We start from the raw sequence: 17336 nt of genomic DNA on the forward strand, positions 1-17336 counted from the left end.
CATTTCCCTATATTAGAATGCAAACAATTTATCCTTGTTTAGGCCCCTATGGTGGTTCATTCATATTTATCTTTTTATTTTTCTCTTAATTCCTGATTTGTACTTCAAAGTTTCTACATAGCTTTGATCTTATCATTAGGAATGCTTGGAAGTCCTTTATGTCCAGGCTGTCCAAAATGCAGCCCTCAGCCGCCAACAAGCATAGAAATTTACATAAAAGCTTTAGTAAAAGAAGCCAAGGTACCACAGAGCTCTCATGAAAATGGCAAATCAAAATATATTGTCTATTGTTTCAAAAAAAAAAAAAACCTAAGTTTGGACAGCCCTGCTTTATATCATTAAAAAATCCTTCTCTCTCTCCTCCCTCTTCCCCCACCCCCATTAAATATTCACTTTTGCTGAGTAAATTATTCTTGGACATGAGCCTCTATCTTCTGCCTCCTGAAATATTGGCTTCCAAGTCCTGTAGTTCTATAAAGTGGAAGCTGCTAAATTGTGTGTGATTCTGACTGTAGCTTCTTAGTACTTAAGTTCCTTCTTTCTGACTGCTTAGAGTATATTTTTATTCAACCTAGAAGTCCTGGATTTTCTTAATTGTTTCAGGTTAATTTCATAATATATTACTTATTCTAAGAATATAATTCATACATTGGCTGATACAGTAGTTAGGTGTGAATGGACCTGGAGTTAGGAAGTCATGAGCTCAAATTCAGCCTGAGACATTAAGTAGCTAGAAGACCCCGGGCATATTTCTCGACTTGGTTGCCTCAGTTTCCTCATCTATGAAATGGGGACAATAACAGCACCCATCCCCCAGGGTTGTTGTGAAGATAAGGTAATGTTTGCTAAGTGTTTAGAACAGCACCTGCCACAGGAACTTAGTAAATACTATATAAATATTAGGAGGTAGTAGTAGTAGTAGTAGTAGTAGTAGTAGTAGTAGTAGTAGTGGTAGTAGTAGTAGTAGTGGTAGTAGTAGTAGTAGTAGTAGTTAAAGGGGTATAATAATGGCACCTACCTCCCAGGGCTGTTGAGAAGATAAAAAGAGGTAATTGTACAGTGCTCCATAAACTTTTAAATGCCGTACCAATGGTAGAAATTACATTTACATGGGAGGCATCACAGTGCAGTAGAAGGAACGCTGGATTTGGACTCAAAAGGAACTGTGTCACCTTGGGCAAACTGCTTCACTTTCTGGGTCTCCCATCCATAAGATGAGCGGGTTGGACTAGATGATCTTTAAGATTTCATCCAGCTGTGTTTCTCTGTAAGCGCCAGATAAGTAGAAAATGCTATGTGGTTCCTACACTGGGGTCCTTCACTACGTATATGTATATAGACACCAAACATTTCCGTTTTACATTTTCTCAATCAATGAGGTTCTCAATTATGTGGGGTTGGACTATCCTGGTTTTATGTACATATGTACCGTTAAATACACATACATGCGGGCAGCTAGGTGGCATTGTGGATGGAGTCTGGAGTCAGGAAGACCTGAGTTCAAATTTGACCTCGGACATTTACTGGCTGTGTGACTCTGGGCAAGTCACTTTAATCCTGTTTGCCGCAGTTTCCTCATCTGTACAATGAGCTGGAGAAGGAAATGGCAAACCGCTCCAATCTTTTTGGCAAGAAACTCCAAATGGGGTCACAAAGAGTTGGCCAGCCTGTAAATGAATGGTAATATACAAATGTATGTGGTTATATACATATATCATGGTTATATATACACATATACACGTTACTTCAGGTATGCACATAGACACGGTTATAGACACATTATTTACACACACATAAATATATATATATTATATATAGTTTAATGTCTCCACATATCGTTATACTACCGTGTGAGGGTCCAGAAATGTTTTACTATTAAGTGGAATCCCTCTAGTCAAGGGTTAGAAAAGCTCAAACCCAAGGCTTCCCGCCACGCGCTTTAAGCAAGAGCCTAAGAACCTACGTCCACCCGCTGGAATATCTCTAGACAACTCTGAGCACGCTTGCACGCCCCTGACAGCGCGCATGCGTGCTCGCGCTCCGGCGCCAACCAATCAAATGCGTCTCAGCCTCTGCGCCTCAGAAAAAGCCGTCCCTTCCTTTTCTCCCGGCACTTTATTCCACGGCCTCGGGGGAGGCGGAGAGGAAAGTGCAGGACGTACTTCCGCTTCCGGCGGTGTCCATGTGGAGAAGAGGACTGTGATACCTGGGAGTACCAGTAACGGCCGCGGGCGGACAGTAGAGAAGAGGAGGGAAGGTAGTTACGGGCCGAGGGAGAGCGGGAGGTCGACAAAGATCTGCCCCAGGGCCCGGGGATGACTAGCAAGGGTCGTGGTCTGTGGAGAGTCCCGCGGCCCCCGGGGGACCTCGGGAACCGGGGGGCTGCCGGACCAGATACCCTCGTCCTCCTACCTCGCCCTCCCCCCGCCCCCACACCACCTCACCCCACCTTGTCCTCGTGTCCCGCGCGGGAGTCGGTCCTCCTCCCCCAGCCTGGTGAGGGGTAACGGACGGATTCAGGTCCTCGGGTTCCAGAAAGTGGGAAGGGGGAGTCATCTGTGAATCGCTCCGCTTTAGTTTGCCCTTCGTGTGGCTCCTTCTCCCTTTTCCTTCCTGAGCCATTTTCAGACTGGGAAACTGAGGCATAGAGCGGCTAGAGTCTTCCCCAGGTAAGAAGTGCCGGTCCTGAGAGTTGGACCTCCAGGGCCTCCGTACGTGCAGCCTTTGCCTGCTATGTGCTAAATCTCCACCGATCCGTCCCTTGTGGGTTATTCATCCATTTTCAGCCATTTCTGACTCTTCCTGACCCCATTTGGGTTTTTTGTTTTTGTTTTTTTGGCAAAGACCCTGAAGTGCTTTGCTGTTTCTTCGCCAGCTCATTTTACAGATGAGACGACTGAGGCAGACAGGGTTAAGTGACTTGTTCCGGGTCACGCAGTTAGTAAGTGTCTGAGGCCAGATTTAACGAGTCTTCCTGACTCTAAGCTTAGTGCTTTCTTTGCTGTTCTGCCCTGGTCCTTCCCTGGACAAAGATGAATGGAGACCCAGGAGCTGGCTATGGGCCCTCTTAATTCCCATGCCTTCCCTCAGATAATCGTCTCCTATTTATCCTGTACATAGATAGCTTGCTTTGAACGTATGTGTTGGCATGTTGTCTCCCCGCCCCTTATATCGTAAGCTCCTCCAGGGCAGGGACTGGCTTTTCCTCTCTTCCCCAGAGCTTAGCAGTGTGCCTGGCTTGTGGTAAGCTCTTAATAAATGTTTATTGTTTGATACTCATCAAAGAGACGGGATCCTTAAATTATGATTTTGATTGTGGGAAGGAGGAAGATTTGCAGAATTTGTGGTTCTTGAGGGAGGGTATTTTCTCTTTTCTATCTGTCTTGTGACAGGACATCTTGTCTGTCATTTCCCTCTACTCTTACTTTGACTGATTTGTCTTTCTGACCTTTGCTGCGGCACAACTGGAAATGAAAAGTCTAGTACCCTTTCTCTTCTTTGACATTGCCTGTGTCATATTTGTTACACAGCGTTTCCCATGAGTCTTAGTGCTTTTTAAGACTTTGGAGACAAATTGTATTTATAGATGACAGAAGCTGAAAAGGATAGTTCACACACTGGAAAACAGACACAATTTAGAAAACAATTTCAATGGCCCAGAATGTTGGGCTGAATCGAATATCATAAAATTTAGTAGGGATAAATATAAAGTTTTCTGTTTGGTTTAAAAAAGTTTTTTGACTCAGTTCTTTACATATTTCGGAAATGAAGTCTTTATCAGAGAAAGACAAATTTTTTTCCCCAGTTTTCTGCTTTCCTTCTAATCTTTTTGCATTTGTCTTGCTTGTGAAGAAATTTATTAATTTAATATAATCAGAATTATCCATTTTACATTCCATAATGCTGTCTATCCCTTGTTTGGTCATAAATTCTTCCCTTATCTATAGATCTGACAGGTAAACTATTCCACACTCTCCTAATTTGCTTATGGTATTACCCTTTATGTACATTTATTTACTGATTTTTGACCTTATCTTGGTATATGGCGTGAGATGTTTATCTGCTTTTCAGTTTTTCCAGCGGTTTTTGTTAGTGAGTTCGTGTCCTAAAAACTGGGATCTTTGCATTTATCAAATGCTAGATTACGATGGTCATTACCTGCTGTGTATTGTATACTCAGTCTATTCCACTGATCCCCTACTGTATATCTTAACCACTACCAGATTGTTTTGGTGATTACTGCTTTATAACACAGGTTAAGATCTGCTATAGCTAGGCTAGGCTATCTTCTTTCACTTTTTTCCCATTAATTCTCTTGATATTCTTGACCTTTTGTTCTAGATGAACTTTGATAATTTTTCCTTAGCTCTGTAAAATAATTTTTGGTAGTTTGACAGGCCTGACACTGAATAAGTAAATTAATTTAAGTAGAATTGTCATTTTTATTATATTGGTCTGGCCTGCCCTTGGACAATTAATATTTTTCCACCTGTTTCTATCTGACTTTATTAGTGTAAAAAGTGCTTTGTAATTGTGTTCATGTAGTTGTTGGGTTTGTCTTGGCAGGAAGACTACCAGGTATTTTACATTGTCTGCAGTTATTTTAAATGGAATTTATCTTTTTATTTGTTGCTACTAGATTAACTCTGAAATTGTTGATTCTGTGATTCTACCAGTTTTCTTAACTTCTGTTGTCTCAGAACAGGAAATGAAAAATCAGGGAGCGTCACTCCCCTAGTAGATGAATTTTGGCACCATCATTTTTCTCAGGACTTTTGGAATATTTTTACTCTAAGCATCCTTTGCCATATACATAGTCCTTATTCTCACGGTTAATTGTGATAGTGTTCCCTAAGGTTTATTGTCCTTTTAGGGGGGCATTCAGCTGTTTGACAGATTCATGCCCTAGTGATGTGTTCTGATTCTAGTTTCTGGAAGGGATGAGTATTACACAGGCCTCTTAGTTCTTTCCGGAGGCTAATGTGTTGGATTTGTTCTGAAGAAATTAGTAGTCTGTATGAGCTTAGATGAATCAATGAGGGCTGTTTAGAGCATTCACTGAACTGAATGAAGATTTTTGTTTTCTTTTTAGCTTATTCCTAAGTGCATGACATGCTTCCTTTGTCTTCATTGTTTTGCTGGGATATATTGTACCATAATTATAAATGAAGAGACAATTTTCTGTTCTCAGTAGACCAAGTGATTTCATGGAATTGTAGGACTCAGGAGTCTAAATGATGCTTATCTCTTTATGTCTTAAATAGTTATTCAGCTATTCAGAAGTGGGGGATGTAGAGTCAAGAAAGGTCTTAATTCAAATTCTGCCTCTGACATTTATTGGCTTTGTGACCATGGGAAAGTTATTTAACTTTTCTAACCCTTAGTTTCTTTATTCTTAAAATTAGAGGATTGGAATAGACTTTATGGAAGAGTGAAGTTGGGAATAATTTTTAGTAGCCCCTTTCTGTCCCTGTTAGATGATCAAACACATAGTCTTTGCATACAGATAGGGAATTTTTCCCACTGGTTGTCGGGTTTGTCACATCCAGAATGAAAGATGATTTCTAATTGTCTTTTGATATATGTGATAGGTGATTGCTAAAAATCACCATGGAGGACAAGGATCAGAAAAGACATAGGAAGAAAAACAGTGGACCAAAAGCAGAGAAGAAAAAGAAACGTCACCTGAAGGATCTAGGACTTGGAGATGAGGAAGATGCTCGGAAGAGGAACCCGAAGGCTTTTGCTGTACAGTCAGCTGTTCGGATGGCACGATCCTTCCACAGGTACAGGCGGTTTTTCATTTTGAGTCTTGTGGCTCCCTTGTTTTATATAGTGAACACCATGAGATGGAATGATTTAATTTTAGAATTGTAAAAGACCTGGAATTCTATTTTGAGTGAAGCGATGTCTGCCTTGTAATTGTAGAGCATTACTTTATTTAATACATGGAAAGGCTTTATCCTTGTCACTTAACAATAACATTATAGGAAGCTTACATTATGACACAAACTTTGAATTGTCCTTTGGTACTTAGTGATCTCTGCAAAATATTGATTCCAGCAACTAAAGATAAGAGCTTTTTGCTTTTCTTTTCACCTGTGTGCACATCTTTTGTTTTTCATAAACAAAAAAAATTCATAAATTCAGAAACATAAGTTTTAAAGTTTTTTTAGTCTAATCTGCATGATCAGTTGATAACTCGTAACAGAAGACAATTACTTCTTTATCAAAAGGAAACAAGCAGGACTTGTCTACCATAAAATAGAGCAGTCATCGGGTTTACTTTTTAATCATGATTATGTATGTATATGTGAATTTCTTATTCTTATTTCTTTACATATAGAACTCAGGACTTGAAGACAAAAAAACATCACATTCCAGTGGTTGATCGAACTCCCTTGGAACCCCCACCAGTGGTGGTTGTGGTAATGGGTCCTCCAAAAGTTGGGAAGAGCACTTTAATTCAGTGCCTTATTCGGAATTTTACAAGACAGAAGCTGACAGAAATTAGGGGTCCTGTAACAATTGTGTCAGGTATGAATAGTGCTAATATGTTCTCACGTGTGCCTATTTCTTTGTTGTGTTTTCTTATAGACATCAGATTTTAGTCATTTTTATAAATCACAACTTTGGCACAAAATGAATCACTTTACTAAGGAGAGTTCTATTCAGTCATAGAATATTAGAGTTGGAAGGGCACTCGGGTCATCTAGTCTGACATCTACCACGTGGTCCTCCAATCTTTGCTTGAAGGCCTCCACAGTGGGAGAGCCCACTGCCGGGAGACAGCTGTTTTAATTGCTCTGATTGTTAAAAGGTTTCTTCTTTGCCTCTTTACAACTTGTATCCATTGTTCCCACTTCCTCGTATTGGATCTTATCTGCCTTCCACTGGGCAGCTCTTTAGACACTTTAAGACAGCTCTGATGTACCTCTCATGTTGTCTTTAGTCTGAATGTCTCTGGTTTCTTCAACTGATTCTCGTTTGAATGGGGGCTTTTTCTCTCTGGACACTTTCCAGTTTGTTAGTGTGCCTCCTAAACTATAGCCAGATATAATATATGTCAGGCAGGGTCTGAAAAGGGTCAGGGACAGCTCTGCCACCTCTGGTTCTAGAAACTGCCTTTCCATGCAGCTTAAGATCTCTTTCCTACCACATCATATCATTGTCACACAAAGGTGATTTGGTAGTCTACTAAAACTGCCAGTCAGGCCTGTGTGAAATGTTGGGCGTGCAGATGCAAAGGACAGAAGAACCCTAATGTTGGAGGAGTTTACATTTAGACAAGGAAGAAAGCAAGTCCATCTTTAAGTATGTACAGAATAAAAAGAAAGTACAGATTCAAGGGCAGGGAGAGCGCTACTTTTTCGGGGGATCAGGAAAGGCTTTATGGAGAATGTGGTTCCTGAGTTGTGTGAGTTGAGGAAGAGAGAGAAAGCTAGCTTGATTGGACCATAGAATAAAGTGCTGGGAGTAATGTGCAAAAAGACTGGAAAGATAGATTGAGGTCAGGTTGTGAAGGGCTTTATGAGCTGTACAGAGAACCATATATTTGATTCTGGGGCAAGATGGGGTCACTGGAATTTACTGAGTAGGAGCATTATTACAATAGTTGTATATGTTGTTTTCTTGCTGTACATTATTTTAAAACATGCTACTATGTACGCATCTTTCCATATTTCTCTGAATTTTTCACATTCATTTTTCTCTAACTGAAATAAGATTCCATGATAATCAGATACCACAATTCCAGTCATTCCCAATCAGTGGCCTCTCACTTTGTTTCAAATTTTTTGCTGTCAACTGCTCCCCCCGCCCCCTACCCCCCAAAAAAAAAACCACACCAGAAAATAGCACAGTATTTTGGTAGACAGAAATATTTCAGTAAACCAGTTTATGAGTTAATGATTTTTGGTGTTTTTAAAATGTAAGTTTTCTACATCTTTATTCTTAGGTAAAAAACGACGGCTCACCATTATTGAATGTGGATGTGACATTAACACAATGATCGATTTGGCTAAAGTGGCTGATTTGGTAAGTTTTCAGGGAAAGCTTCAGTCTCTTTTGGAGACTTTGACATATCGAAAACAGAATAATTCATTATCTTCTTCTCACCTTCACCTCCCAGTCCCCCAGTGTCAAAACTTCACACTCACCTTTGACTCCTTACTCTCCTCACATATCCAATCAGTTGCCAAATCTTGTGGTTTCCACTACTACATCCCTGATACGTGTCCTTCCCCCTACTCCCATAGTCACCACCCTAGTGCAGACCTTCATCTCCTCTCAGCTCTGCTATTGAAATGGCTTCCTAATTGGGCTTCCTGCCTGAAGTCTTTCCCCTTTCCAGGCTCTCTTCCACACCACTGACAAGGAGATTTTCCTCTTCACACCCAGTACTGTGTCTTCTCTCTCCATGTCTTTGTAATAACTGTAATGTACTCTCTCCTCACCATTGCCTCTTAAAATTCCTAGTTTCTCTCAAAGGCCAACTGAAATGCTACCTTCTATTTGAAGGCGTGGTAGTTCTCCCATCCACTACCTCTATCCTAGTGCTTTTTCAGTCTCTAAATAAAACAAATTACCTTGTCTGTTTATTTTTGAATGTGTGATCTTTCTTGATATAATGTAAGTTCATCGAAGACATAGGCTGTTTCATTTCTGGTAGCCAGGTGGTGTAATGCATAGAGCCTTGGACTTGGACTCAGGAACACCTAAGTTTAAATGCTGTGTCTTGACACTTGGCCTTGGGAAAATTAGTAATCTGAGTCTTCCTCTGTAAATTGGGGTTAATAATACCTATCTCACAGGAATTTTATGAAGTTCAACTGAAATAACATAGAAAGTGCTTTGAAAATCTTAAAACACTAGATAAATGTTGGCTGCCCTTTATCTCTTCAGTTTCTGACAGGGCCTACTAATTATTTGGTAAATGCTTATTGATTGAGACTTTATACTTTTATCTTATTCAGGTATATCTTGTTTTTGCTACTAATATTTGAAAATTGTATGTAAAATGCATTTTAGTAAGTTCCATTGTATCTTTAAAAAGTAGAAGAGTTTGATATTTAAAGGACTCCTATATCATTTCTATAAGCAAAGAGGCCTTCAACATTTATCTCTGTTGTAAATTTGAATTCGTGTTTGTATGTGTGTTGTATTTTTCTAAAGAGGACCATCTATACAAATTTTCAGTCTAAATTTCTTCCTTTTTCAAATTACTTCCTTAACCAGTGCTAATGGAACAGTTCTGAAACAGCTGGATGGGAAGTTATGGGAAGTCTGTTACGATAATTTATTTAACAAAATTTGTTTCCCTCAAAGTGAGATTGGAAAAAGGCATTTGGTTTTACATAGGATTCTACATTTTATTAGTATTTTTTAATTGCCATTCTAGGTTGAATGGAAGGATGACTACTCAGAGACCTATAGTTTATATTTTTAGATCTAAAGGTACTTTATGAAAGAATTGCTTTTCTTAAAAGTAAAGAATCATGAGAAGGTTCTGTTTTTAATTTTTTTTTTTCTAATACATTAGATTCTTGAACTGGAAGATTATGACTCTTGGTGGATACTGAGGTCCTTTGAGAGTAGAACCAAAGACTGTTTTCCTTGTCAGTGTGATTGTCTGAAGAGGAACTTGACTCAGAGACTCAATTCCCTCATTGGTTGATGAATTCCAAGGTAATTGGCTGCTGTTTTCTGTTTCAGGTTCTGATGCTTATTGATGCCAGCTTTGGGTTTGAAATGGAAACATTTGAATTTCTAAACATCTGCCAAATACATGGATTCCCTAAAATCATGGGTATCCTCACACACCTTGACACCTTCAAGAATAACAAGCAGCTAAAGAAGACCAAGAAGAGATTAAAACACAGATTTTGGACAGAAGTCTATCCAGTAGGTATCAGAGTTAAAATTTGACACCAATATTACATATCTCTTTAAGCGCCTTGACGCTTGTTCTTTCTAACTTCTCTAGGCTCTAGGACTCTTCTTTGTAAAATGAGGGAACTAGACTAGGTGGCTTCTGAAATCTTAGCATAGTGTCTGGCACAAGATAGGCCATTAAATGTTTATTGACTGACTATTTTGACTCTAATCTGTTATCTTATTATTCTTTTGAAGGAAAACAGGCTGTAGTGCTGGAAGGGACCTTTGAAATCATTTAGTCCATCCTCATTTTATAGATGAATAAGCTGGGGCCTAAAGAGTTACTTCTGATGCTCTTATTTTAGCAATCTGAAAAAGAGTGAAGTACCATCTTGCCTTTGGTTTTTACCCCTGTAGGGTGCCAAACTCTTCTACCTCTCTGGGATGGTCCATGGTGAATATCAAAATCAGGAAATTCACAACCTGGGGCGTTTTATCACAGTTATGAAGTTTCGGCCTCTCACATGGCAAACCTCTCATCCTTATATCCTAGCAGACAGGTAAAGGTACTTTTCATTTAATTTATTTTGTCAGAAAGCAGGAGTGACAACTAGCTTTGGTAAACAGTATATTTTAAAGGGAGATTGGTTAGAGCCAGACCATGATAAAGATAATAGCTAGCCAGTGTTTATGCATAGAGTTCTTTAAGGTTTAAAAAGTACTTTCCATTGTTAGCTCATTTGATCTTTACAGCAACCTTTACAACAAGCCCAGTGCCGTTATTCCCATTTTCTAAATGAGAAAACAGGCTCAGAGAGGTTCAGTGACTTGCCCAGGGTCATATAGCTAGAAGGTGTCTGAGGCTGGTTTTGAATTCAGATCTTCCTGACCATCAAGTCCAGCTCTCTATCTACTGTGCAACCTAGCTGTCCAGGTGTTCTGTGCACACTGATCTGTGCATTCTTTGGGGGTAAGGAAAATGAGAAATGGAACTGTGGGATCATAACTAGCAGGAGTTCATTTTCATTTCCTCTTGCTGTCTAAAAGCATTTTGCCTCCAGTTTCCAGTGTGTAGAGGAAGAAACTGGTGAAAGGTGGTGTCATCATTGACCTCTTAGAATCATGAGGCTTGAAAGCAGAGAGTACCACAGAATTTGGAGTCAGATGGGACCTTTGAGAATGTCTAATCTCCCCTCTTCCTTTTGCAGAGAAAGACACTGCAGACTGTAGAGAAGTTGATTAGCCCACGGTAGTAAATAGGAGAACTAGGTTTCAGGTCTTGTGATAACCAAATTTTGTACTCTTCCTGTAACACCTCTGCTACACTCATGAGAGGCATCCTAATCTTACCTTTTTTCCCTCTCAGGATGGAAGATTTGACGAATCCAGAAGATATTCGAATGAATATTAAGTGTGACAGAAAGGTGTCTATTTATGGTTATTTAAGAGGAGCACACCTGAAAAATAAAAGCCAAATTCATGTGCCAGGTACCTTGTCTTGCTCTACTGCAGTATTACTTTGAGAACACTTTGTGGCAAAGTAATTTCTTAGGAAAACTGAAGACAGTGATAAATATCCTAAAGCATAATAGGTGCTTAAAAACATTTGTTGAATTAGAATAGTCTTTCTGATGTTTTAAGAAAAACATTAATTCAATGAAACTTTTTCTTCTGTACCTACCTAGAAAAGTACAGTATCTAGTATTAAGGGAATTTTTTTTTCTGGTGGTATTACAACTCTTTATCTGCTTGATTTTTTTTAAGTGCTTAGGTTTTGAGTGTATAATATAGTTTTCCAGTAGATTGATTATCTTTTGTGTAAATGCTGATGTCTTTGCTATTGCTTTGTATCCTAGGTGTAGGAGATTTTAATGTGAGTGACGTCAGTTTTTTGCCAGACCCTTGTGCTCTTCCAGACCACCAAAAAAAGCGAGGTTTAAATGAGAAAGAGAAGTTGGTTTATGCACCACTCTCCGGAGTTGGTGGTGTGTTGTATGATAAAGATGCAGTTTATGTTGATCTTGGGGGCAGCCATGCTTTTCAGGATGAAGAGGTAAGGGAGGACTTTTTTGCTTTGAGTTTTTCCTCATTCTTTCAGATGCCGTTTTAAAGCAAATAAAACAAATTTTTAAAAAGGAGTTTTTTAAAGGAATTTCATATTTATCTTTTTTGTCCACAATCTCAAGATGGAATTGTCTTTTTGGCTATTGATCCACCTTTGTTAAACTTTCTTTATAGTTTTTTGGGGGGTAAAAGTTCTTTTTTGCTGTCATTCCATTTTTTTTATCCTAGCTTAGGATTGGGGTTTGGGGAGGAGGGGGCAAATTAGGTTATATAGTATTCTTTGGACAAGAAGCTTCTTGTCATTCAGTCATTTCTCATGTAATTTTAAAAGTTCTTTTAAATCAATAAATTTTTCTTTGTGATCACATACACTTTTTTTTTTTCTCTTGGTTTTATTAATAGGAGGAGTTGAGGCCAACTCATGAGCTGGTTCAGAGCCTCATTTCCACACATTCTACCATCGATGCCAAAATGGCTTCAAGTAAAGTGTCACTTTTCTCAGATTCCAAACCTTTAGGGTTAGAGGAAGTAGAAAACCAAGGGTAAGCTTTCCTTCTGTTTCTTTAGGAGACGTATTATTCTTGTGGCCAAAATAAATGTGAAAGCTCTGATTGATTGAACTGTTGCACAATGCCATAAACTTTCTGACGTCATAGTTCTGTGATGATTAGTTGGTGGTGTAGGACTGTGGCCTTGGATCCAAAATCTAGGGTTCAGGTCCTGTCTCTGATGTATACTCACTGTACTGCACGCTGCAAGTGACTTTAAGTCTAAGGGGGCTGCACTAGGCAGGTTCTGAACAAGAGCTATGAACTTGTTTTTTTGTTGTTAATATTTTTATAAGCTGTATTTCACTATGATTAATTTAGTTTGTAATCCTATTTATTTTATTCTTTGTATTTAAACACATTATTCTGAGGAGCCCATATGCTTCACCAATTTCTCAAAGAAGTCCATGACGCAGAAAACATTTAGAACCCCTGCTCTGATACTCTTACTTTTGGAGAACATGCCCACTGGCATTGGTAGAGTAAGTTTCTTCATTCAGGAGTTCCCTCTATGAATAAAGTCCCAGGTCCAGGCTCAGTCCTATCTCCTATCCCCATCCCTGTCCTATGGATTTCAACTACTGTGTTTTTGTTTTTAATTATAAATTTATTTTTTATTTTTAGTTTACAACACTCATCTCAACAAGTTTTAGGGTTCCAATTTTTCTCTCCCTCCGTCTCTTCCCCCTTCCCCTTTCCCCCAGCATGTAATCCAATGTGAGTTCTACATATACCTTCACATTGAACTTATTTACATAATAATCCAGTTGTAAAGAAGAATTAGAACCAACGGAATGAATCATGAGAAAGAAGAAACAAAACCAACAAAGAAGGGGGGAAAAAAGGAGCAAATAGTTTGCCTCAATCTGCATTCAGAGCCCATAATTCTTTCTCTGGATGTGCATAGCTTTTTCAGTCATGAGTGTTTTGGAGCTGGCTTTGAACCCTGTGTTGATGAGAGGAGCCAAGTCTACCAAAGTTAGTCCTTACAGATACCATGTGTCTGTAATCACGTACAGAGGTCTCCTGGTTCTGCTCCCATCACTGAGTATCAATTCATATAAGTCTTTCCAGGTTGTAGTGAAGTCTGCCTGCTCCTCATTTCTTATAGCATGGTAGTATTCCATTACATTCATATACCATAGTTTGTTTAGCCATTCCCCAATGGATGGGCATCCCCTTGATTTCTAATTCTTTGCCACCACAAAGAGAGCTGCTATAAATATTTTTGTACATACTGATCCATTTCCGACTTGTGTGATCTCTTTGGGATACAGCCCTAGAAGTGGTGTTGCTGGGACAAAGAGTATGCACATTTTTGTAGCCCTTTGGGCATAGTTCCAAATTGTTCTCCAGAATGGCTGGATCAGTTCACAACTCCACCGACAATGTAACAATATTCCAATTTTCCCACATCTTTTCCAGCATTTATCATTTTCATATTTTGTCATGTTAGCCAATCTGACAGGAGAGATGTACCTAAGAGTTGTTTTGGTTTACATTTGATTTAGAGCATTTTTTCATATGCCTATAGATATCTTTAATTTCTTTCTCTGAAAACTACCAGTTTATATTCTTTGACCATTTCTCAATTGGGGAATTACTTGTATTCCTATAAATTTGGCTGAGTTACCTGTATGTTTTAGATATGAGGAACTATTGTGTTTCTTGGGAGAATCTATGTTCGTGAAGGGTTCAGAGTTTATTATGATTGTGGAAGTTACTAGCTAAGTACAAGCTTATTGGTCTTAAACTGAGCATAAATCATTTTTATGTAGAAAGTGATGCATAATGGACTCTCAGTAGTACTGTTTGTGCATGTTCATGGAAAGTGTTAACAGTTCCTATCTAACTAGTTCTGTGCAAATAAGTTGCGGTATACTTACTTGGGAATACAGGTTTCTGATGCCAAAAGAGAAGAGACAAATAGACCCTGAAACTGGACGAGTTCGCAGGAAAGCAATCTTTGGGGGTGAGGAAAATGAGGATGAAGATAGTGATGGTGATGATGATGATGGTGACGATGAAGAAATGCCTGAGGAGAAAACAGTGGGAAATGATTCTAGTGATGATGAAGCAAGCGAGGAGGAATCTGATAATGAATTTCCCAATAAAGAACAGACCATTAGGAGAATCAAACGTCCCAAACTAGAGGAGATGGAAGAAGATGTCCAGATGGATCTGCCTGCTTTTGCTGATAGTGATGATGACCTTGAGAGGAGCGCAGGTGAGGAAGGGGAATCTGATGAAGCTGATGAAAGCAGTCAAGAAGGGGAGTCATCTGAAGAAGTAGAGAGTGATGAGGAAATCTCAGAGTCAAAGGCTGTGAGAGAAGCTGCTGATAAAGTTGTCCCAGGAAAGTCCCAAAATAACCAGAGTCTAGAAAAGGCTTTAGTGATGAAAGCAGCCCTCCCCACTACAGACTCCGGTCACTGTACAGCTGAAGAGGCATTTGCATCAGATGCAGAATCTGAAGAAGAGGCTTCTCTTGATTCACTGGAAGAAGGTTCAGGAACAGAACAAGGCTCTAAGAAAAGGCTCCCAAAGCTCCAGCATTGCAAAGGCGAGGGTGTTCGCCAGGTGGAGTCCGGGGACTTAAAAGATGAGAGTCTTGAGGTGGAAGATTTGTTGAAAGAAGAGGAGCAATATAATGAGGAGATTGACTTTTCCACAGAAACCGCAGGTATGTTCGAGAAGATTTTGATACTCAGCTTCCTTGTCTCATCTAACCAAATGAGAACAATGAGAAGTGGCTTTTGCTGGCCTTGTTAAGGATGAAAAGGTGATCATGCAAGCTTGGAGACTCAGAGGCTGAAAAGACATTGACAGTCATGTTGTTTGTGCTTCTAGGTGCTCTCAAGTGGAAGGAAGATCTTTCCAGAAAGGCTGCCGAGGCCTTTTTGAGGCAACAACAGGCAACTCCCAACCTTCGAAAACTTATTTATGGGACAGGTATGTCAGAAAGCCAGCAGTCTGTTAGCTTAATAGCATGTTGGCTTCCCAAAGTAGTGATGAGAAAGGAGGCTTGGAGTTTTGTTTTGGGGAGGTGATTCATAACCATAGATACTAACTACTGGGTAAATTACTGACTTCGTGATCTTTTTTCAAGTATTTCATATTTGATAAATGGGCTAAAAATGATTGCTGTCTTTTGTTTTCATAACACCTACATTTCAGAAGAGCCATTTCACCTGCCACACACACTAAGAACAGAATAGAAAAGAAGGGGAGAGGGAAAGCCGTGTTGTTTTTTTTTTAAAGTATTTTATAATCAACTCATAAAAGAACTATTTTTAGCGATGTGAAATAGCATTTTCCAGATGTTAGTTTTGAAATAAGGAGAAAATGAGTGACTTGGCTTGTATCTTAGGGCTGAAAATACCCAGACAAAATTAGAACTCAGAGTTTCTGGGTTTTCCACTTTTGTCTTAGTTCTGGTAAGTTCTTACCCTTGAAGGTGGTCACTGTGGAGTTATAGTGCTCTTCATACCTTTCCCCATTGGTGTTTCATTTAGTGGCCGAGGATGATGATGACGAAGAAGGTGATGAGAATGAAGAGCTTGGAGGCTTGTTCCGTGTCAGCCGACCAGACAGAGAGTCCAAGCGCAAGGCTGACTCTTTGGACTGTTCCAAGTTTCCTGTGGAATCACCACAAGATTGGGATTTAGAGGAGGTAAGGTGTGTAGGAGTTCAGACAGACCTCTGTGCTTTTCCTGGAAATTGATTGGTTTATGCCCTGCTTAGTTGAGCATGGATCCTTCATGTCTGTGGAGGGTTCATTGAATATTGAGTGTAATATTGTTGCAGGTCAAACCATTGTGTTTGTGGACATATCACTCATCCATACAGGGGAAAAGTTTTGTTAACTTTTTGGGGAGTGCCAAGAATTCGCTTTAACATTGCTGATTCTGATTCCTAACCTTTTGGGGGTGTGTCTTGAGATACCCCAGTCATATTTATTGGATGTCAGTTTTACAAGGATCAGCCTAGCTCTCTTTTTAGGGAGTCTTACCCCCAGTCTGCCATTGAAGTGGTGAATTATTTAAGGCAACTCTCAGAAGCCTCTGCCATACTGTGAAGGGTTGTGGTCCATGTTAGTGGAAGCCATAGCTATGTGAAAAGTATACGTTTGACACCATTTCATTTTTCCATTTTTTGATTACACATAGAATTGCTCCGTAGAATATTAGAGTTAGAAGGGACCTTTGCAATTAAATTTTCTCTCCTACTCCCCTATGTCCTCTCATTGTTGGGAATAACAGCTTAGGCTCTGGTAAGCATGCTCTTTTCCCTATTATTAATCTTTAATTAATTATTTTTATTCCCTATTATTAAGCTCTTCAGTTAAGTAAAGTGTAATAATTGCGGTTAGAACCTGGGCTTGGTGGCATTGGGTTCTTAATCAGGGGCAGCTTAACCAGGAATTCAGACATATCCAAAGGATTAAACAGACTTGGTGGCTTGAACATGGGAAAGTGAGCAGCATATGGTTATTTTGGAGAACTAGGGAGAGAAGTGTGAAGGTTGGCCTAGAACTTGGAGGTGAAAGAATCCATGGGAGAAAGGATCAGTTAGATGTAGATTCCAAACCAAGTCAGTAATTTTCTCCAGGAGTGGACAGGACAGGCAAACAGCTGAAGATCGAGCTGGTTGTTATTAGAGTCTTGTTGTAGAACAAGTTACAGGAATATTAGGGTTTAGAGGTAGGAAATTCAATCCATGTGGTGTCCAGTAGGGAAGTTAAGGAGCACGTAGTTTGTAGAGAACTGAGCTGGAAGGGAAGGGACAAAATCACAGGCTAATTAAGGGGGAACCTAATTACTTGGGCTTGAGGTGGGGCTTCAGTCA

The 17336-nt window shown here is 39.6% G+C and overlaps 1 protein-coding gene across 2 annotated transcripts in view; it reads left to right on the plus strand.

Annotated features, from left to right (window-relative positions):
* Positions 1 to 2115: 2115 nt before the first annotated feature.
* BMS1 (BMS1 ribosome biogenesis factor) overlaps positions 2116 to 17336 on the plus strand; it is a 35273-nt gene continuing 20052 nt past the window's right edge. The window contains exons 1-12 of one of the 2 annotated variants that reach the window (XM_036735586.1): positions 2116 to 2257; positions 5592 to 5786; positions 6347 to 6537; positions 7958 to 8037; positions 9715 to 9903; positions 10294 to 10436; positions 11243 to 11364; positions 11733 to 11929; positions 12343 to 12482; positions 14387 to 15171; positions 15339 to 15440; positions 16004 to 16161. In XM_036735586.1, coding sequence (XP_036591481.1) covers positions 5611 to 5786; positions 6347 to 6537; positions 7958 to 8037; positions 9715 to 9903; positions 10294 to 10436; positions 11243 to 11364; positions 11733 to 11929; positions 12343 to 12482; positions 14387 to 15171; positions 15339 to 15440; positions 16004 to 16161 — 2283 coding nt within the window. In that variant the 5' untranslated portion in view covers positions 2116 to 2257; positions 5592 to 5610. The remainder of the gene's footprint in view (positions 2258 to 5591; positions 5787 to 6346; positions 6538 to 7957; positions 8038 to 9714; positions 9904 to 10293; positions 10437 to 11242; positions 11365 to 11732; positions 11930 to 12342; positions 12483 to 14386; positions 15172 to 15338; positions 15441 to 16003; positions 16162 to 17336) is intronic. The other variant, XM_036735587.1, reaches the window with a different exon arrangement.

This window comes from Trichosurus vulpecula, chromosome 8, assembly GCF_011100635.1.
Source record: "Trichosurus vulpecula isolate mTriVul1 chromosome 8, mTriVul1.pri, whole genome shotgun sequence".
Classification (NCBI taxonomy): Eukaryota; Metazoa; Chordata; class Mammalia; order Diprotodontia; family Phalangeridae; genus Trichosurus; species Trichosurus vulpecula.